A 22,059-nucleotide genomic window follows, 5' to 3' on the forward strand; every position below is an offset into this window, starting at 1 on the left:
TTGTGATTTTGCCAGCTATTTGAGCATGTTAATAATCTTTTTGTCTATATTTTTTCTGTTTACTATCATAAAAGATTATTCATTGCAAGAGAGCCAAATATTTAACTTTCCCTAAATTAGTTTTGTTTCCAAATATGTGATTTATGAAGCATTATAACATTTTTTTAGTGGTAACTGTAAGAGAAATTGGTATAGACATCACAACTAATATCTTTCTCTTGCAGAATGAAGCATTTTAATAACAATAAAATCATTATTATTAGGAAAGACAATTTAATTATAGCATTTTACCTCTGTGGATATTCACCTGGGAAACAGTATTCTTCTTGGTGCTTTCTGGAAAATAATAGTTAATAGTTCCTCTAAGAATAATGTTTTCTGTGTGCATATTCAAGTCAGTTTTAATTCCAGGTGACTCATTATTTCTTGGCAATCCCATTTTCAGAAATGGTTTGCATTGCTTTTGCCCTGGAGCTGAGAGAATATATTGACCCAGCCATTTACTTTGCTTTTGTGCCTATGATAGGATTAGAACTCACTCTCTATTTTCTAGCCTGTGGTTTTAACCACTACAGTAAAAAATGGCTGTCTTAAACTTTAATTGGTAATACACATTTCCTCCACAAATTTGAAAAATTCATCTTTAAAATGATGTAGGCTACCAGCCTTAAAATTTGCATTGCAATCCAATGATTTGCCGTCCGCTTCATCCTGGACATAAATTGTTTCAACTTCTGCCCTCAAAACAACACTATAGGGCACTGCATATCAGAACAACTAGCTACAAGGACAGTTTTTCCGGAATGCCATCACTTTGCTAAACAACTAATTCCCACAACACTGTCAAATTATTTACTAAGACTTTATTGCTATTATTCTTCTCATCCTTCCTAGTATCTATCTCTTCCCACTTATGACTATAACCATGTTACTTGCATCTTTACAAATTATATTGTTTTTTTTGTTTCTGAGTATGATTTGATTGCTTATTAGTAACCCATGACTATCAGTGTATTGTATCTTATGATTCTTGATGAATTATTTTATATTTCTTTATGTACATTGGGAGCATATGCACCAAAGACAAATTCCTTGTTTGTCCAAACACACTTGGCCAATAAAGAATCCTATCCTATCCTATCCTATCCTACCCTACCCTACCCTACACCCTGGAAAGGAGCACAGCAGTTAGTAAATGGAAAGCCATTATCAAATCATTAATCCTAAATCCCAATAAATGTATACATTAATTACAGTCGTAAAACCAAAATTAGACCTAGATAATGTAGTCCATTTTTTTTCCTTTTGTTTTTAGAAGAAAGCAATCAATAGTATGTTTTTAATTTAAGATTTTTAAAGGTTGCTACCTATTTGGTTACAATGTACTCCTTTACACATGTACTTTTCCAGTTTACATTGCCAAAAGCAGTTGTGTCTCAACCTTAGCAATTTAAAGACGCCTGGACTTCAACTCCCAGAAGTCCCCAACCAGAATCACTGACAAGGGAATTCTGGAAGTTGAAGTCCACACATCTTAAAATTTGAAAAGCTGAGACACGCTGGACAAGATAATAAATTCAACAGTCCTACGGCTTTGCCCTGACCAAGAGGCAACCGAATGCCAAAGAAACTCAAAAAAACACAAGCGAGCTCACATCCCACTTCCTCTTCACCTTTACGCCTTTGATAAAAGTTTCAAGTCGCTTTAGCTTTACCTCCTTTCGTGCACGCGCGCATTTAGACCGGCCGAAGGGCGGAGACTTTATCTCCCTTCGCGCGCGCATGCCTTGATAGCGCATGCGTAAAATGGTGGTCTTGCGAGAGCGAGGTTCAGGGAAAAGCGGGGCGGGGCCAAAGTAGTATAAAAGGGCCACGTGCACCGGCGCTCCTTCCTGTTTCAAATGGCGGCCAGCTGCAGGTGGGTGCTTTCGCCGGGGGCGGCTGGGTTGCCGGGGTTTTAAGGATTATTTGGATCGTTTTTATTTGCTGCTGTGATACTTTCAGTAATTAATCTTTTTATTTTAACAAGAAGGCGGAAGCCGAACCTGTTGATTGTTTTAAAAAGTCGGGGAGGGGAAAAAGGGATCTCCTTCGCAAAGGAGGCTTGGAATAAGAAATATAGGACTATGATGTTAGAGGGAAGATAAGACCCTTATAGAAAAAGTCTTGAAGGATGTAAGGAATGGGAATTCAATCAGTCAGAATAGAGCTGGAAGGGACCCTGGAGGTGGTCTAGTCCTGCCCCCTACTCAAGCAGAAGATCCTATATACCATTTCAGAAAAGTGACTGCCCACAGTCCCTTCTTAAAAACCTCCAGTGATGAAGCACCTACAACTTCTAAAGGGAAATGGTTAATTGTCCTCACTGTTAGGAAGTTTCTCCTTAATTCCATGTTGCTTCTCTCCTTGGTTAATTTCCATCCATTGTTTCTCGTCCTGCCCTCTGGTGCTTTGGAAAATAAATTGACCCCCTCCTCTTTGTGGCAACTTTTCAAATATTGGAATACTGCTATCATGTTCCCCCTAGTCCTTTTTTTTAGAGTAGCCACACCCAAATCCTGCAACAGTTCTTCATATATTTTAGTCTACAGGCCTTTTAATCATCTTTGCACTTTTTGCAAAGTCTCAACTCCTTTTTTGTAATGTAGTGACAAAAACTAGATGCAGTATTCCAGGTGTGGCCTTATCAAGGCTTTATATAAAGCGGTGCTTAATACCTAATGTGATTTTGATCCTGTGCCTCTGCTTATAAAAACAAGGATTGTATTAGCTTTTTTGGCTGCTGACAGACTGCTGGCTCATGTTTAAGGGATCGTCCACTAGGACTCCAAGTTTCCTTTCACAGTTATTGTTTTGAGCCAAGTTTTGTCTAATCTGTACTTAACCTTTGGTTTAATTGAATTAAGCATCTTTTTCTTTTCCTTTTCCTTTGGTAGGTGGGATAGGAGTATTACTATATATAGATGAGAAGAATATGGCAACAGGATTCTTCCAATGATGTTAGCACTGGGCACAGACTACTATGATGATAACAGTGCCCCCCTTGCCTTTGACATCTTGGGGGACTGAGGAACAGAATCCTGGCCTGCCTGTTAAAATTTGTGATTGAGGAAAAAGGTCTTGGTAGTGTTTGATTGCTGGTGGTGACTGCCATGTTAGGGAAACACCAGTATAGGTAGTCCTCAACTTAACAATTTGTTTAGTGACTGTTCAAAGTTACAACAGCACTGAAAAGGTGACTTACGACTTTTTTATGCTTACAACCTATGACCAATGCAGCATCCCCATGATCACATGGTCAGAATTCAGACATGTGGCAACTAACTCATTTATGACAGTTGCAATATTCCCATGATCATGTGACCTGACAAGCAAAGTCAATGGGGAAGCCAGATTCATTTTAACAACCATGTTACTAACTTAACTGCAGTGATTCACTTAACTACGGCTAGGAAGGTTGTAAAATGAGGCAAATGTTACTTAAATGTTTCACTTAGCAACAGAAATGTTGGGCTCAATTCGGGTCATAAGTTGCGGATTACCTCTATTTGCCGTAACAGCTAAGCTAACTGAAGAATAGGTTTCTCCCACTCTGTTATGGCCAGCTGAGGAATTATAGAGTTGAAGTCTGCACCTTGAAAGTTACCACAGTTGAGAAGTCTCTGCTCTAGATGCACACAAAATGTGATAACATAGCCATTTAATGAATAGACCCTCTAGGTATGAAAAAGGCCAAGCAACAGGGGGGAAAGTGCTGCCTTGTCCCCCAAATAATTTAATTGAGAATATCAAGAAAGCCAGTTTGGTCTACAGGTTAAGGCACCAAAAAGCGACTTGAATTCAAGTCTTGTCTTAGCCATGAAAGTCATCTGGGTGAGTTTGGGCCAGTCACTCTTACCCCAATTCCACTGCACAAGGTTGTGTGGAAAATTGGAATATTGCTTTTGATGGGTTGTTTGTAAAATAAAAGTGGGATACAAATAAAAATCTTGAGTGGTAGCTGCAATGAGGTGAGCATGTTAGAAAGGGTTGGGGTTTTTCTGCCTTAATATATCTATGAAAGTGACCTGCTTATCCCCCCCCCCCCCAAAAAAAAAATATCTGTGTCTTCTTTAGATTTTGCAGGTGTGATTATACCAGATCTTGGAAACAGGAAATTTCTAGCAAACAACACACCAATCCAGATAGATGTTTCTGCAAATGGAAGACAGGAGGACATTCTACATGTGGAATGGTTGAAGGTAGGTAGGACCAACAAGGCTTGGATTTGTGTTATGCAATTTTTGCACAAAAAGAACTGATACAAGTTTAAAAGCCTTTGATCTTCCCTCCTTTAAACAGCTTTCTGATCTGAAGTCAGAGAAATCCATCCCTACTAATGAAATACAGTTTTTCCTTAAGGAAATAAAATGCTGAAAGGCAGCCCTAGAATCAACATTTAAAAAAGCATGGCAGGTTTAATACTTGTGCCCATTCTCTTAACACCTCTACCTAGCCAGGAAGATCTTTGCTAATAAAGAAGATAACAGAATATTTCCTCTAACTATTAAAACTATATTTCCTACTGGTCATAAAAGCATTTCACTCACATCAAAGGCTAAAAAATTGTATATAAACCTTGCTGATATCCCTTTCTGTGGTCAGCCATCCCAGAAACATGTTGCTGTATCTCCACTAGAGGGACTAATGGAAGGCTTAGATCTGAGGAAGTTGCCTGCCCAGGCGGGAAGCACATGCACCAGTTATGCAGGAAATGGACTTTGTTCAGAGATGAAGCGGGAAAACCAATTTGGCTAAAGATACTTAAAAATAAAGAGAAAGTAGCAACATTGATCTTTTTCCTGTTCTATGCAATCACTGGGCAATTAATGAGATTTTTGCCTTTCCTAATTTAAGATTTACAGTGAGAATCACTTGGGTGTGTAAACTCTGATTCTTTTATTTTTCCCTTGTGTATCGAAGTCTTCATATGCCCTCGAGATCAGCACAGCTGTTAAATGGCTATAAACCCCAGAGAAAACAATTTTTAAACCTTGTTAGAAAAATGTTTTTTAAAAAAAGCAAAAGGGGTGTGGAGAACTGTGATTCCTATTCTCTCCCTCTCCTTTTAAGAACAGTCCAAGTCTTATCAGGCAGGAATATTGTAAACTCATTTAAAAGTAAAGATTTTTTTTTAATTGTATGTATGTTTTAGCTAAGTGTCTTGTGGGTGGATTTTGCTTGTCTGTAAACCAGGAAATACCTGTATCACAAATGTCTACTTATGTCCTCAAGTCTGTTTGCTTGTGCACGAGCCTTTTCCTGTTAGCTCATTTCAGTTTACAAGCAGGAAAATAACCACTCTTTTTCCAATAATAACTTGGACTTTCCAAATTCTGCCTACAAACTATTCACCCCATACCATTCCACTTCTCTATCTCATTTCCTACCCAATTGCTCTACAGATTCCTATTGAGTTAAATGATAATAGAATCTGAATGATTCCCCTACTGCAGCTAAAGGAACAACTTCCAGTTGCAATTAAATTTGCATTTGAAAAGAAAAAGAAAGAAAGCCAGTTGTAACTGAGTGGGAAGACTTGGTGTTTGCAAGGCAAAGAGTAAATTCTTCTTTCAAATAGTTTCCTTTTTATCTACATGCTCTAGGAAGGAAGAAGTTTGGGCAGTTTCAGTTACTTTATAAGTCATTCTTCCTGAAAGGTGTTGAGCCTAATAAATTTGTTCTCAAAGAGTCTCTCTTGTGTTCTAAGCGATTGGGAGTAGGGGGCTGAGACATTCTTTTCAGTGTGCATTACCCTGTGCTTGTTCATTTTCACCTGGAGATTATCCCAGAACTGAAGTGAGGGATTCAAAAGGTGGGGAAAGAGCTGCAGATTTGATCCCTCTTCTTCTTAGTTCTAGGGAAAATACACACACACACACATTTTTTCCCTGTGGTGTATGCTTCATTTTTAAGTATATATGCTTTGTTATTGTAATTTCTGGACACCAAATAAACAGACCTCCTTTCCAAAATGCAGCCTGCCTCAGACTTAATTCTCTGCCTGCGTTCTTCTCCTGGCTTGGAATAAAGGGGAGAGAGAACAGAGAAGGAAGATGATCTGCACTTTGCCTCCTGAAATGGCCTGGCCTATTGGTTCCTTCTTTTCTTAGCATGCCTTCTCCAAATGTCTTAAGAGACTGAGGATCTCATAATGGAAGGTGAGGATATAATATTAAATGCAGAAGGGAATGTTAGAATAATCTTCAAAGATTTTTCCCCCCATGTTCCGTTTCCCTTCTGCCTCTTTTCCCTTCCCATAGATTAGGATGCTTTTATACAGTTGGTCACCAACTTACAACCTTTCATTTAGTGACTTCAATATTACAACAGCATTGAAAAAAGTGACTTACGACACAACTCTTGTAGCATCCTCGTTCGGCACATGCTTAAAATTTGGATGCTTGGCAACTGACTCCAGACTGTTGCTGTGTCCTGGGATCAAGTGATCGCCTTCTAACAAGCAAAGTGGGGAAGTCAGGTTCACTTAACAACTATGTAACCGATTTAGCTGCTGCAGTGATTCACTTAACTGGCAAGAAGGCAAAACTTACTTAACAGTTGTCTTGCTTAGCAATTGAAGTTTTTCTCAGTTGTGATCGTACACCAAGGACTACCTATAATCACTTATGTAAAACTTTAGGTGCTGAGTACTGTAACCATTTTGTTTAATGGGCAAAAAATGTCAATTACTATTACTCTTGTAACATGGCATTGTTCGAGAATAGAATTTAAGCAAAGCACATTTTAAAGATTTTTATTAAGAAACTTTATACAGCCACCCAACTCGGTGGGGTTACAAGGATAAAATCCCAATACAAAAGCAATACAACCCCCCCTCTCCAGTGACAATATTTAGGCCAGCCACTTGCTGGGCTCCATGTCACTCGGGTCCCCAGTCTCATAGGCAGAAACGTGTCTTCAGGCCTTGGGAAAGAGTGCCAAAGTGGAGGCCAGTCTTATCTCTGAAGGGATGATGTTCCACAGGGAGGGAGCCACTACAGAGAAAGCCCCAGTAGGTTTCTAACTTGGCTATCTTTTATTTTTTTATAGGTGTAATTGAAATGTTACACAGTTGCTGGCAGGCTTAATGTGAGCCAGGCTGTTCTGGAGTATATGCAGTTTAGCCTACTAGGATCCTCGAAAGGCTGTTGGTAAGTAATTATGTACTGTGAAGGTGATTAGTAATCTTTACGGGCCTATCAAATGTATGGCGGTTGAAACCCAACTAATCTCATGATACTTGATTGGGGGTGGCTGTCCAAAATTTTAACTGTTTGATGCTAACGTATTTTACGTTACTTGTTTCATTCAGACCGGACCGAAATGCCTGTCCACATTTTAACAAGAGCATCGAAGAAGCCCATGTGGAGGAATTTCTTCCCCTAAGAAGAAACGCAACTCAGAAATTTTCCTGGATCCAGTGTTTGGGATGGGAGGGATTTGGCATTGTTTATGCATTATGCCCCTCATTCTGTTTTTCATGCAGAAGTGAGAGGCTTACTTATCAGATCCTGATTAGAAAGCAGTGGGAAGTTTATTTACTTTACTCTCTTACACAATAAATATTTCATTAATTGGTGAATAACTTTGCTATGTTTGTTGAAGCTGCAAAGGGTAATATTACTAAACTGCTGCAAAATACTTGTGATAACGTTGGACTCCAGCAGCAGTCTTATACGCACACCCATCTGAGTAAACACTAGCTGGTAATGCTGCTGTAAAGCATGCCTTCTTAAAAGGGGTACTTTCGAACTCCTTTCTTCCAAGTGTTCTTTTCTGATTCTTACCCCTGCTCTTAGTAGCAGGAAAAGAGGTAGCATGTGAAGAGCTGTGCGGCTTACTTAAAATACCATATGATGCAATGGGTTGTGAACCTCTGCTGTAGATACTACTTAGAACTGGGTCAAGCAGCCAAATTTAGTGGCTGGGAAAGGAACAGCAAAAATTACTCTGCAGAGTGGGGGGGAAATCTTCGATTTGCAGCAAAATGTAGCAGTTACATTTTTGGAAGGTGATCTTGGCCTATTAAATGTATTATAGCTGCCCAATCAGAAAATCTCCAAGCAATGTTCTTTTCAAGGGCACTGCCTTTCCATACAATTGGTTGTTTGCAACCTTTCCGGTTCCTTGTATTCATGGATTTGTGTCCCCTTAGAGATCCCGGGCCAGACAATATAGCCATCTCTTGGGAGTTCATGGCACCTGCAAGCATTAGTCACAAATGAAATAACTAAAGTACATTTATTTTTCATGCAGCTTGTCTGCAAACAAGCTTATTGACCTTAAATAAAAGAGGTGGTTATTCCTATTGCAAGACTAAATGTATGAATGAGGTATCCACAATGATGTCCTTCAGTAATGGGAAAGTAGCAGCTGCCTTTGGTTCAGTGATGTCAAAGTAGCTATGCTATACCACTAGTGAGTAGTCTTGCCATTGAACTGCTCTGTTTCCCTTCGCTTTCTAAACTTGCCTTATGTCAGATGGACCCCAAGAACTTGATCTTTGAAATGGGTTTGGGGTCCCCCCCCCCTCCCCAAGGATGCCTCTTTTCTTGATAGGAAATTGTTTCCTTGAATAGGTGGGTGAAACCGTCTTACCTTTGCAGAATTGGGTGTAGTGCAACACTTAACTGGGTTTTGCACATTAGCTTACCAGTCGTGTCCTATACAGTATGTTCTGTTAATCTGGTAACTCAGTACTGAAATAGGGAGTTTTAACCCCAAAACTACTAAATACAATTTTCCTTCTATTGTAGTATGCATGTTGTGTAAAGTCAAAAATCCAGCTTTCCTGCTGGGTTGTGAGTAACTATTAAAGGCATGAAAATGCAGGGTCTTTTGGCCAAGGCAACCTTCTCAAACTACTGAGTGCTGTGTTGAGTGGGAACAGGAATGACATAATGAAGCCGTCCCTGTGTTTAGTGCAGAGCTTACTGAGAAATAAGTGGGGACAATATTCCTTTATCAAGCTGATGCAGTGTATTTCAATGAACCTTAATTGGGTTGGACACTCAAACCTGCTAAAAGGAGGAAGAATCTAGGAATTTGAGTGCAGGACATGTAGTTTATGAGAGCTAAAATCTAACACGGTTGTGCCATAGATTTAACATAATGGCATTTCAGCTAAGTGCTTTGCATTCCTTTTCCTAGTACCATCCCATGCTTGAATTTCCTGCTGGCATTGACCTCCAAGTAGTTGGTGAGGAACTGCCTGGCACAAAGTCTGTGTCAGCTCCCCTCTTTTGTCACATCCTCCCAATTAGAATGCTAGCTGAGTAATGCAGGTGAGAAGTCCGAGATGGCTGCATTGCACCACATTTTAAAAAAATAATAATACAAAAAGGCAGTTTGCTTCTTGCTCCATGGGGTTTGGATGGTTGCCAGTTCAGCTTATCTTCATTATCACCTCCTCCAATACAAGGCACCCATGCCAAGCAGTGCCACGCTCAGCACACCTACTGCTGCAGCCAGGGCTATCACTGCACGCCCTGCAAATAGAATATCTGATCAGGCTTAAAAGTTTCTATTAACTAGCTCTGTGCTAAGAGAAGAGGGGGAAGATGACCTCATTACCTGGACCACTCTGAGGGTTTTGGCATTCGGCATCCCAGTCCTCTGGGACAGCTGTACGGGTGAGATGGATGAACAGTGGCAATGGGCAAGGTGTGGGGCAGCCAGGCAGAGGTAGGATATGGGGCCTCTGGTCACTCCTGTTGCGGTAGAACATGGCAACGCTGAAAGAGCTGAAATGTGAAAATTTAAAAGTTTTGACATCGCCCTGGAACCTGCTTTACCTTCTATATATCTGCCAAAAGATATATTTATTTGCTGCTGCTTTTCCCCTTGCACAAACCTTGAAAAGGTTCAGGTTCTGCTACCTCAGCCTCTCTCTCTATCGTGATGCTACAGTCTGACTAATGCATCAGCAACTAAATTTGCTGACAGGTTTTTTGAAGGCAGCCAGCTCTGCTGCAAGGAAATGGTTTTGAAAGTGATGCAAAGTCTGGCTCGGAAAAGATATTGTAAGAAAGGAAAGAGCAAAATGAAATAACAAAATGGAAATGAGCTTTGTCTAGAATCTAGTACCTTCTCGAGTTCAGGATGTGCAAAAATTTCCATTTTAACATACTTCAGTGAACCGCATAATTACATAAAGGCAAAAGTTAAATCATCTTTTTTCATGTGTAGGATACTGACCAGTTAAGCTCCTTTAAATGCCCTGTCTGGACATCTTTGCAAGCTGAAGATGCTTCTGGTTTGTCAAATTAACACCAGGTGATCTGCCCAATCTTAGATCCTATGATTCAATATTTACAAGGCTTTGTATGTGCTCAACCTTTTAAGCTTATTGTCCTGAACGTGGCGGAGAGCAATGAGCCATGTCTGCATCTTGGAGCTTGCAAAAGCGAGACCTGCCCACCTTTCTTTTGTTAAACTTACTTGTTACTTTCTTGGTAGAATTCAAATCCATGACAAGCTGCATAGGGTGGTGGATGGCCACTGTAAACCCCGAGGGCTGCCTGCAGAGCAATCAGGGTGCTGTCGTGCTAAAGAAAACAAGCAGAAATAATTACTATGCCATTAACATATTAGAATAGATCAGAATATTCCTTCTTCCCACACTTCTCACGTCCATGACTTTGTTCCTACCCTTATCTTTATTCTTTAATAAAACTTGGCATATCAAATTGTACTCTGTACCGTCAGAGCAGGATTTTGTAGCAAGAGTGCCAGAGCCCCATGGAAGGAAAGGTGTTTTTAAAGTGAAGAAAGGTATTTTAAGTCCAGATAAAGTTTTTTTTAATAGTAATTGTTCTGCTTACTCGGTTTTGTTTCATTGGAAATTATAACTGTTTTCCTTTTTTTTTGCTTACCGTGTTTCCCCGAAAATAAGACGATTTTATTTTCTTTTGACCCACGAAATAAGCGCTTGGCCTTATTTTCGGGGAGGTCTTATTATTGAGGTGCAGGAGGCGGCGAGCGTGATCACCTCATGGCTGCTGCTCAGAGGTGGGCTGCTTACTCAGAGGTGGGCTGCTACCAGTTCGGCCCAGTTTGGCTGAGTAGGTAGTAAGTCGAACGGCCATGCCTCCAAACTGGTTCTATTGGTGGCGCCATAGGCGCTGACATCTTGTTTTTTGCTTCTAAGCATGCGCAGAAGAAATTTTTTTTACTACTGTGAATGCACATGTACCACACATCAAGTGTGTATGTGTGTGCACGAAGTGTGTCCCTGAGTGAACTGGCAGTAACAGAAGCCGGAATCCACTCCTGCTACTGCTGTGCTGCAATATTTTTACAGGCAGGGCTTATTTTAGTGCATGGGCTCAAAATCCTGACTGCGCTTATTATCCAGGGAGGTCTTATTTTCAGGAAAACAGCACCTGCGCAAAATCACCATGGTGACTTGGGTAGGCAAATAGATTTGAAATAAACCAAGGGATGGGTAAATATTCAATCACCGATATCAGGAAGCATGACTGGATTTGATCCATCCTTGTTTGAATTCCTTTGCTTATTTTGAAATACTATGTTTACTCAGCTGGGGCAGGCAGGAGGTGAGGCTCCATCTTTTTCTGGTAAGCCCTGAAATTTTGCCATAATAGCACCCCTACAAGGCAGCAGCTAGGATCCTTAAGATTATAGAACAACAATCAAATTCTGCCCAAAACCAATTCTGTTCTGCAGAGAGGAAAAGATGGCTCTAAATTCTCTGGACTATCCCATTTTCCAAAGTGGATCTTTGCAATTTTAAGGAATGGGAGAACTTACAGCAGAATACATTATCATCTTAAGAGGCAGATCCTGGCACACCATTTTGGAAAAGTTGCTCAAAATAGCACCCAGCAGCAACCCTGCAGAGAGGAAAATATGCTGATAGATAATATGCTGAAATGTATCTTGACATTCAGAAAAGCACAAGACTGAAAAATACCGAGAAGAGAGGAGCTGCACAGTGTATCAGAAAATATGCTAAAAGCTTAGAAAGGAAGTTGAAGGGATCCTGCTCTCACTCCAGCACTGTTTTTTTTGTTTTGTTTTTTTTTGGCATGTGAAACAGCAATTCCTGCCACATGGTGGCACTATCAAGCTAACTTGTCTAGTTGCTGGACCCTGAAATGCAGAATTCCCAATGCCATTGAAGTGTGAAGGAATTTTACACTATTCCCTGCTAGTAAATAATAGCATCACTATGGCATCATTCAACCAAGGATAAAAAACCTCATTTGGCACAATTATGCTAGCTGCTAGCATCATTCTACAGATTGCTAATGGGGAAATGTAAGTTTACATGGCTAAGAGTCACTTTAGGGGAGATGGGTGGTATAGAAATTTAAATCAGAAAGAAAGAAAAAGAAAGAAAGACTTTCCAAGCTGCTACATACTTTATACTTTCAGTCATCTTCGGTCAACCTGTCCTATGTTTACTTTTTAACTTAGTATTACAGAATGTACCATACAGGTAGACTTCTACGTATGACGACAACTGAGCTGAAAATTTATATTGCTAAGTCAGACATTTGTTAAGTGAGTTTTGCCCCAGTTATTAAGTGAATAACTGCAAATGTTAAGTTAGTAACACGGTTGTTAGATGAGTCTGGTTAACCCATTGACTTTGCTTGTCAGAGGGTCACAAAAGGTGATCCTGTGATCCCAGGACATTGCAACCATCATAAATATAACTCAGTTGCCAAGTGTCTGAATTCTGATCACCAGACCATGAGGATGCTGCAACAGTTGTAAGTGTGAAAAATGGTCATGAATCACTTCAGTTATGTAACTTTGAACGGTCGCTAAATGGATTGTTGTAAGTCAAGGGCTACTGTATGTGTTTGTGGAGATTCTCAGTCATCCAAGTCATAGTTGTCTCAAAGGTGGAAAACTGGACTGTTTTCCCCTCTTGAAGTAGAAGAAGAAAACATTTTGCTTCTTATTCAAGAGGCTTCATCAGTTCTTCCATCTCCCAGACATCAGAACTGATGAAGCTTCTTGAATGAGAAACAAAATGTTTTCTTCTTCTTTCTCAAGGGAAAAAAAATGCAGTCCAGTTGCCTTTTGAAGAAAAAAAGAGCACATTAGAGACAATTACTGTATACTTCTAGGTCTTGATTCCAAACAGAGCAAATAATTCAAATTTAATTGTACCTCCAATGAATCGAGCTTTCTCCTGGGCAGCATGCATTCCCACATGCGCTTCAATATTAAACACTTCTATCTCTCTGAGAGTTGCCAGAACTTGTGGTGTAGCCCAGCTAGGCAAAGTCATGTTATGGGTTTTCTGTGTGGAAAATGGGGAGGGGGGGGGGAAATAAAAGATAAGTTTTCTAATGAAATGGTGATCTTGCTATAATACACAGGTAATTCTCCACTTACGATCACAATTGGAACCAAACTTTTTAAGGCAGGGGCCTCCAAACCTGTTAATTTTATGAGTTGCGGACTTCAACTTCCAGAATTCCTCAGCCAGCCATGCTATGTGAAATACTCAGCTATGTACCCTGAGCAATTCTGGGAGTTGAAGCCCACAAGTCTTAACGTTGCCAAATTCGGAGAGCCCTTTTAAGGGTCTGATTCAGTGAGTTGCTCCCAATTTCAGAACTTTTTTTTTGCCATTTTGTTAAGTGAATCACACAGCTGTTAAGGAAATCTGGCTGCCTCCGTTGATATTGCTCATTGTAAGCCTTTTGGGAAGGGTTGCAAATGGTAATCACATGACCTTAGAGCACTGCAAAATTTGTAAGCATGTGTCAATTGTCAAACGCCCAAGTTTTGATCATGTGACCATGGGGATGTTACAATGGTTGTAAGTGTAAAAAAACTGCTGTAATTTTTTTTCAGTTCTAATTTTGAATGATCGCTAAACAAATGGTTGTAAGTTGAGGACTATCTGTAATGCTGCATCTCACCTGGCAGAAGAGTGTGTCATGCACCTTCCAGAGGCCTCTCAGGCTCAGCTGCTCAGATTTAAACCCTGTATAATTAGCCATCTTTTCCATAAAGCCCTGCAAGAGAGGAAAACAGAAATAGTTGACTAAAATACTCACTGTTCATTGTGCTCAATTATTTCCGTCTCAACTAACCCTGCAGTCTTATTTTCATTCATTGCAGATCTTCAGGGTGAACCTAAGCAGACGCGAACTGTTTAGGTCAAAGTAATTTAGAAGTTATGATTGTTTTCCCAAGCTTAGATCTGCCTAGCAGAGGTTCCTCTCCCTGTAGCAGTAACAGAGGTTAATTTCAAAAACAAACTAAATCATATCTGGGTCTTAGGATTGATTCACTTAATAGTTTTGTAGATTTTCATACAGCCTAATCAAAATATACACTGCTATCCTTATTTGAGATATTACAATTGTGCTATGGAGCACTTGAAATCTGGAAATGTTTTTTCAACAAGAAAACTTTATATGGAGCCATTTCTCACTGAAGTAGTCCTACTCAAGCCCTGTCCTGTATCCCATCTGGGATAAGCCATGTGTAAATTAGTACTGATTATTTCTGATGACTCAAAAGAAACTTTTCTCCCTTTAGAAAAGCTTAACATTAAATTGTCTTATTGTCAGACTAAAACTCTTCTCTTGCAAATCAATCACTAATCTCTCTTCATCAAATAGTTCCTGATAAAAAAGATGTTTTCTTTAAAATGGTTCTGTCTAAGATGACACTGGCAACTATTTCAAATAAAGTGAGACTTAAATATAATGAAAGAGTTGAAGATGTATTTTTTTCATTCCTAAATGCCTGTTAAATAACACACTATATCAGCCTGTATTATAACATGACTATGCAAATGATATAAATTAGCATGTGCACTTTTTAAGATGTTGCTTTTCTTAGATTTTTATTATTTCTATTCCATGCTGTTTTGTTGTTCGGTACCCAGAGACTTATTTACAAATAACTAACTCCATTTGTTATTAATAGGTGTTAAATTAATGGAAATGACATCTGCATAAAAATCTTGTTATAGGCTGATGTAAAATGGATCAGTTCATTTCAGAATTGATGAATGATAGAATTGTTGTCATTCAAGGTCAAATGATCCAAATAATTGCAAATTAATTACAATTAATGTACAGTTATATTTAACTGTCTTGCCTGGAGTATTTCAGATGCCATAGACTTGTCTGTTATTTCAAGATATCCTTTGGTCTACTACACAGGAGTCCATAAACTGAAGTTTCACTGTATTGCTATAGTATTATATTTTGGGCACTGTTAATATGTTTTGCATTTGTTTTGTTATTACAAATGCTTTGGATTTTTATTTGTTCTTATTTTGCAGGCCACTATGGAACCAACCAAATAAAAGGTGAAATAAAAGCATTTTAATCAGTATTAAATAATTTGTGGGCCCTTCACATAATATTGAACTACAAGTCTCAGGATTCCTTACTGTTTCCAACCTATTAAATACTTTAATTCAGCAATATCTGAAGTTACCTTGTCTTTTTCAAAAATCAAGTACCTACAAGCATAGTTCATACAACATGCATAATTAGGCTAAAATGGACTTGGATAATTTGTTTCCCAATTTGTTTAGGGAATCCAAACATTATCCTAGCATATTGTAGGAAACATATATTATATTAAGCATAATATAGTTTGTTTGGACATAACATGTTAAATGAAATATTAATTATATGTTGTTAATCTATGCTTAATGGATTGCAAGATTTCAACTACACAGAAGACAGCTCATTTGCTTTGTCTACCATGATTTTTAAAAAGCCTAATTACAGTCAAAGTGTCTAGACTTAATACTGAAGTGGATGGCTGGGAGAATCTGTTTTGGCTAGTGAAGACGTGGAGCACATTGTATAGGAAATGGTTTATTGATTGACTGACAGACTGACTGATTCTTGAGAGTATGTAAATGTATTCTGAAGATCTCTTCCAGACTTTGATTTTCAGCACTTGTTCATAAAATAGCACACTGACTTGATATTCAGACTCTCAAGGACTACAACTGTGAGGGTAATCAAGGAAGTGAATCATAATAATTTTAATGATTCCGTGGGGAAAAGCTGTGACAATTAAAATGGTATGAAAACATCACTTTCCATGAGCAAAAAATGTTGGTGATAATGGATATTCTACAAATTTACCTTTCCTACAACGGGTAGAAGATTACATTGTCTTTGCCACTCAGCAACTTCTTTTTCAATTTTGGATTGTGGGGAATCCTACTTCTAGAATTTGGATTTAAATTATTCTCCTTTTTCTTAGCCCTATTCCAACATACCTTCCATTCTCTCAATTTAGCTTGATAGCTTGGCAAATGAATAGTCTCTTCCATCAATTGTTGATATCGTTGGCATGTTCTGGTTGGTGGTTTTAAAAGCTGGGAACAGAAGTAGGGAATATAGAGAATTAGATCATTTGTCCCAGGCTGAAACTATTGGGGTTGTACTTCACTGTTAAAGAAATCAGGTGCTTGGACAAAATACAGGTAATCCTTAACTTAGGACCATAACTGAGGCCCAATTTTGTGTTGTTAATATTTGTTAAGTGAGTCTTGCCCCTTTTTATGACCTTTCTTCCCACGGTTGTTAAGTGAATCACTACAGTCATTAAGTTAGTAAGGCGGTTGTTAGGTGAATCTAGCTTCCCCATTGACTTCACTTGTCAGAAGGTCACAAAAGGTGATCCCATGATTCAGTGAGACTGCAACGGTCGTAATTATAAACTATTTGCTAAGCATCTGAATTTTGACCACATGATCATGGGGATGATGCAAATGTCATAATTGTGAAAAAGGGTAATAATAAATCACTTTTTTCAGTGCTGTTGTAAATTTGAAAGGTCACTAAACAAACTGTTATAAGTCGAGGACTACCTGTACTACTAAACCTTTCACAGGTTCATTAGTTCAGTTCATAATTTATTTCCAATATAAAGATTTGACTGGCAGATTTGCAATTGCCAAAATCAAATACATACTTTGTGCCAGTTTAAAACCTTAATAAGGTTTTACTGTTATGGTAATTTTGTGCTAGCAAAAGATTCAATAGCTATTAAAAAACCATGCAGAGCTGAAGATAAATTAAGTAGACTTAAGAGACGAGAGTCTCCCCAAGTTCTATGGAGCAGAATAAATACTTAGCAAAGAGACTGGAATCGTACAAAAATGCACTTATAGTAGGATAGCAAAGAAAACGTAGTAAAATAACAAGAGGAGAAGTAAGTAAAGGTAAAGATTCTCCTCACACATATGTGCTAGTCATTCCCGACTCTAGAGGGCAGTGCTCTTCTCCGTTTCAAAGCCAAAGAGCCAGCGCTGTCCGAAGATGTCTCCATGGTCATGTGGCCGGCATAACTAAATGCCAAAGGCACACGGAGGATTGTTTCCTTCCCACCAAAGGTGGTACCTATTTTTCTACTTGCATTTTTACATGCGTTCAAACTGCTAGGTTGGCAGAAGCTGGGATAAGTAACGGGAGCTCACTCCATTATACGGCACGAGGGATTCAAACTGTCGAATTGCCGACCTTTCTGATTGGCAAGTTTTAGCCACTGATCCACCGTGTCCCTATGAGATCACCTACAACAGTGATGGTGAACCTTTTCGGCATCGAGTGCCCAAACCCAAATGCATGTGCATGTGCCGGAGTGCTAGAAACCCGAAGAACAGCTGGCCAGCACGCACATGCCTCTATTGGCCATTTTCAGGCCTTTTTTCAGGCTGTTCTCAGGCTCTTTCTGGGCCGTTTTCAACCCAAAAAATGACATGAAAACTGCCAAAAATGGCCTTAAAACAGCCCGGAAGATGGATTGAAAATGGTCCAAAAACCAGCCTGTTTTGGGGCATTTTTCAGGCCGTTTTCTGGTACTCCAGCGCCTGTGAAGACCAGCTGCCGGAAACAGAAGAGCAGCTGGCGACAGCACACATGCCCACAGAGAGAGCTCTGCAGAGTGCCACCTCTGGCCCATGTGCCATAGGCAGTGGCGTAGCGTGGGTTGTCAGCACCCGGGGCAAGGCAAGTAATTTGCGCCCCCTAAAGCGAGGGCGGCCCGACTGCAGCTGCCCCTGGGTCGGCATCAGTCAAGTGAGGCTCTCCATGCTGGCCTCCTGCCTTCCTCCCGAGGAGGAGCTCGAAGGGCAGCGGGAAAAGGCTCGACTGAAGGGAAGCAGGTGCCGCGGGGGTGGGAGGCGCACCGGGGGCTTCGAGAAGGCGCCGGCTTCCCGGGGCGCTCCAGGCGGAGCGGGAGGACGCGGTGGCGTTGCAGCGGCGGGCAGACGGAGCGCAGCGCAGCGCCGCTCTCCTTCGGCTTAGCCTGGAGCGCCCCGGGAAGCCGGTGCCTTCCCGAAGCCCCCGGTGCGCCTCCCACCCCCGCGGCACCTGCTTCCCTTCAGTCGAGCCTTTTCCCGCTGCCCTTCGAGCTCCTCCTCGGGAGGAAAGAGACGGCCACAGTCCGGCAAAGGGCGGCGCAGGGCGAGTCAGGGCGCCCCCCCAGATGTTGCGCCCGGTGCGGCCGGCCCCCCCTGCACCCCCCATGCTACGCCACTGGCCATAGGTTCTCCATCACAGACCTACAACACTGTTAAAGATGGATTAGAGATGTAATTTCTCCTAGTTTTCCACTACAAAAAAAAAAAAAAAAAACCACTTTCAAGAAATACGTAGATGAAAACGTTGTTCCCATACATTTATAATTTACCTGCATGATTTGCAAAACCTCCAGGGAAGCATATACAATAAAAATAAGCAAAATTATAATATTAAAACTAGGATTACCATATTTAAGCATTCTAAAAGAGAAGACACACCTCTGAATATTTTTTTTTCATGTGATGCAAATTGCATACATTTATTCATTTGTTCTTTTTATTGTTAGTCCTCTATTTAGTGTTCATTCTGTTTCTTCAAACCCTAAAATGAACACATAAGTAGTAACTGGTCTAAAATTATTTTTTAGTCAGCAAGCACTCTTAAGGCCAAAAATGTGAAATACTGTATGTGCAAATAATAAGTGTAAAAGATGGCCTTATTTTATTTTTCATTCTTCTACTCCTGAGCAATACATGCAGAGGATGAACACACCCACGGACAAGGCAATCAAAACCCCACATCTTTTTATGTATGTTGCATATGCGGGAGCTTGATGATAATTGTCAACTTCTCTGCAGATATTCCTGAATCCAAATAATGAGAAAGCTAACAGGTTGTGCCTCTACTGAAGCAGGTTTTCCTTAAATTCTAATTAAAATATATGTTGGAATAATGGCTGAGAGCTCGCTGCCATAGAAGCAGTGTAGGAGAATTAAATCTCTCTGTGATCGGCATTTCTTTCATTATTATTTTTTTTAAAAAAACCCTTTATCGAAGTGCTATAACTCTCTTTTATGATAAGCCAGTGTTTGCTTCCAGGTGGAGCAAAATATATACATAACCCTGTTTTTGACTCTTTAGAAAAATAATGACCCCGGGATACTTTAGGGCCAAGAAAAAAAAGAATGCACATAATTCCAGTTTATCCTTATCCAGTTTGTTTGCTTATTGTTAGATTTATGTCCTGTCGTTCATATAAGAGACCCAAGCACGCTGGTGGTATTCAACAGGTTCTGTGGAACCTGTGGAAACTAATCAAGGAGAGAAGCAACTTAGAACTGAGGAGAAATTTCCTGACAGTTAGAACAATTAATCAGTGGAACAGCTTGCCTCCAGAAGTTGTGAACGCCCAAACACTGGAAGTCTTTAAGAAGATGTTGGATAGCCATTTGCCTGAAATGGTATAGGGTTTCCTGCCTAGGCAGGGGGTTGGACTAGAAGACCTCCAAGGTCCCTTCCAACTCTACTATTGTATTGTATTGTATTGTATTGACCAGTTCTGGAGAACTGGTAGCGGGAATTTTGAGTAGTTCGGAGAACCGGTAAATACCACCTATGACTGGCCTCACTCCCATCTATACTCTGTCTCCCAAATCCCAGCTGATTGGGAGGGAATGGGGATTTTGCAGTAACCTTCCCCTGGAGTGGGGTGGGAATGGAGATTTTGCAATATCCTTCCCTTGACATGCCCACCAAGCCATGCCCACATAACTGGTAGTAAAAAATTTTGAATCCCACCACTGCACAAGCAGCGTATAATACATAATGCTTTATCCTCATCCTCCTGTTATTCTCCAAAAGAAAATTCTTATGAAGAATGTTGGATCGGGTAATGGAAAGGCACACACAGGCTAACGGTAACAACAGCTCTTTATTAACTCAGTAGCAACTATGTACAATCCAGCGAAGGTTGAGTCTGACAGCAGCCCTTTTATAGGGAGCTGTCAGACCCTTCGACCAATGAGATTAAACCTCTCTTCCTGCCGGAACAGAGGACCTTGGTGGAAACCACTATAGCTGAAGCTAGTGTCTAACAAAGAAGATTAGGGTAAGAGAGATTGACTGTCCCAATGTCACTAGCAGGGCATATTCTAAAATAGTATATTCTTTCCATATGTGGCACTGACCAGATTCACCCCAACTGTCAAAAGTGTACTGAAAATGTTTGCAGGTAGTCCTCAACTTAAAACTATTTGTTTAATGGTTTTTCAAATTACAACGGCACTTATGAAAGTGACTTATGACCAGTTTTCACACTTATGACCGTTGCTGCATTCCCACACTCACATGATGAAACTTCTGGTGTTGGGTAACTGGCATATATTCACGGTGGCTGCAGCGTCCTGCGGTTCTTGGACTATCCTTTGCAACCTTCCTAGGGAGCTTTTGACAAGCAGTCAATGAAGAAAATCAGATTCCCTTAACAACTGCAAGATTCACTTAACAACCACAGTAAACTGCTTAACAATCATGGCAAAAAAGTTCATTAAAAACTCACTGCCTTCCTTAACAGTGGAAATTTGGGGTTCAACTGTACCAGTGGTGGGTTTCAAATTTTTTTAGAACCTCTTCTGTAGGTGTGGCCTGCTTTGTGGGAGTGGCTTGTCAGCCATGTGACTGGGTGGGAGTGGTTTGTCAGCCATGTGACTGGGTGGGAGTGGCTTGCCAGCCATGGGACTGGGTGGGTGTGGCTAACTTGTAAAATGTGGTGAAACTCACTTAACAATGCTCTTGCTTAGCAACCAAAATGTTGGCTCAGAAACTCTGGCATTTGAAGCACGCAAGTCTTAAAGCTGTCAAGTTACAACACCCTTGCACCCCTAACCTTTTAGAAAAAAATCCCCAGGGGTGTTCAAACTTGACAGCTTTAAGACTTGTGGACTTCAACTCCCAGAATTCCTCCTCTTGTTCTTCATCTTGATGATGAGCGGACGGGCTGGGGGAGGGAGCTGGAACCGGTTCTAAACAGCACTGTAGATTTGTGGAACCTCTTCTATAGAAGAGGTTAGAACTGGCAGCAACCCACCCCTGAACTGTACTCATAAATTGAGTATTTTATTTCTAGGGAACCTTTCAGTTAGCAAATGGTACTCAAGGCTGCTATCCATTCACCAAACTTTTCTATACATATATTGTAATCCATATTATAATTATTTTTAAACAATCATACCACAAATTTATGAAGTTACATATTTATACTTTTTGTTGTTGCAAATTAATTTCCACATGTCGTTTCGCTGAACTGTTCCTTGCAATGTGTCACAAGCAGCCATATAAACAGGGAGGAAAAACATTTAATGGACCACATATGGCTTGTGTTCACTTACTTTATCATACTTAGTAGGCACAGTGTGGATGGGAACAGGTTTCCAAGGAATCTCTGGATGTGAATTTGGATAGAGTCCCATCAGGTTGGCTTGGGCACTCATGATAGTGCGGTCATAATCGGTGCTGCGGACGTAGATCTGAAACAGTGGATAACCATGCAGTGAGTTACCTATATTAGCCACAAGGTGACCAAACCATTGACATTCTACATGTTAGTGTAGCCTTTCTTGGGGGACACAATTTCTTCCTCTACAGAACTAGCGGGGATGGAAGGACCAAGCATGCCTTCAATTTATAACCACAATTGGGACCGAAAATTTCGTGGCTAAGTGATGAAGGCTCACTTGAGTTATGC

General features: G+C 40.3%; 2 protein-coding genes and 1 long non-coding RNA gene across 3 annotated transcripts in view; 1 reads left to right on the top strand and 2 right to left on the bottom strand.

Moving 5' to 3' along the window:
- The window catches only part of LOC309381883 (protein kinase C and casein kinase II substrate protein 3-like), a 62,068-nt gene extending 60,325 nt beyond the window's left edge, over positions 1-1,743 (bottom strand). The window contains exon 1 of the mRNA XM_081933198.1: positions 1,656-1,743. The gene's annotated coding sequence lies outside the window, so the exon portion shown is untranslated. The remainder of the gene's footprint in view (positions 1-1,655) is intronic.
- A 157-nt stretch (positions 1,744-1,900) lies between these two features.
- Positions 1,901-9,464, top strand: LOC309381446. Its single transcript, XR_014173556.1, has 5 exons — positions 1,901-1,918; positions 4,117-4,241; positions 6,020-6,200; positions 7,093-7,193; positions 7,355-9,464. It is a non-coding gene; the product is annotated as an uncharacterized lncRNA (long non-coding RNA).
- Positions 9,465-9,583: 119 nt separating this feature from the next.
- LOC309381443 (testicular acid phosphatase homolog) overlaps positions 9,584-22,059 on the bottom strand; it is a gene marked incomplete at its 3' end in the record, with an annotated part of 29,420 nt that continues 16,944 nt past the window's right edge. The window contains exons 5-11 of the mRNA XM_081932441.1: positions 21,704-21,841; positions 16,289-16,387; positions 13,950-14,045; positions 13,189-13,321; positions 11,815-11,897; positions 10,483-10,589; positions 9,584-9,785 (exon numbers count right to left, since the gene is read on the bottom strand). Of these exons, the coding sequence (XP_081788567.1) occupies positions 9,584-9,785; positions 10,483-10,589; positions 11,815-11,897; positions 13,189-13,321; positions 13,950-14,045; positions 16,289-16,387; positions 21,704-21,841 (858 nt within the window). The remainder of the gene's footprint in view (positions 9,786-10,482; positions 10,590-11,814; positions 11,898-13,188; positions 13,322-13,949; positions 14,046-16,288; positions 16,388-21,703; positions 21,842-22,059) is intronic.

The sequence above is a fragment of the Natrix helvetica genome, assembly GCF_964273705.1.
Source record: "Natrix helvetica genome assembly, chromosome: Z".
Taxonomy (NCBI): Eukaryota; Metazoa; Chordata; class Lepidosauria; order Squamata; family Natricidae; genus Natrix; species Natrix helvetica.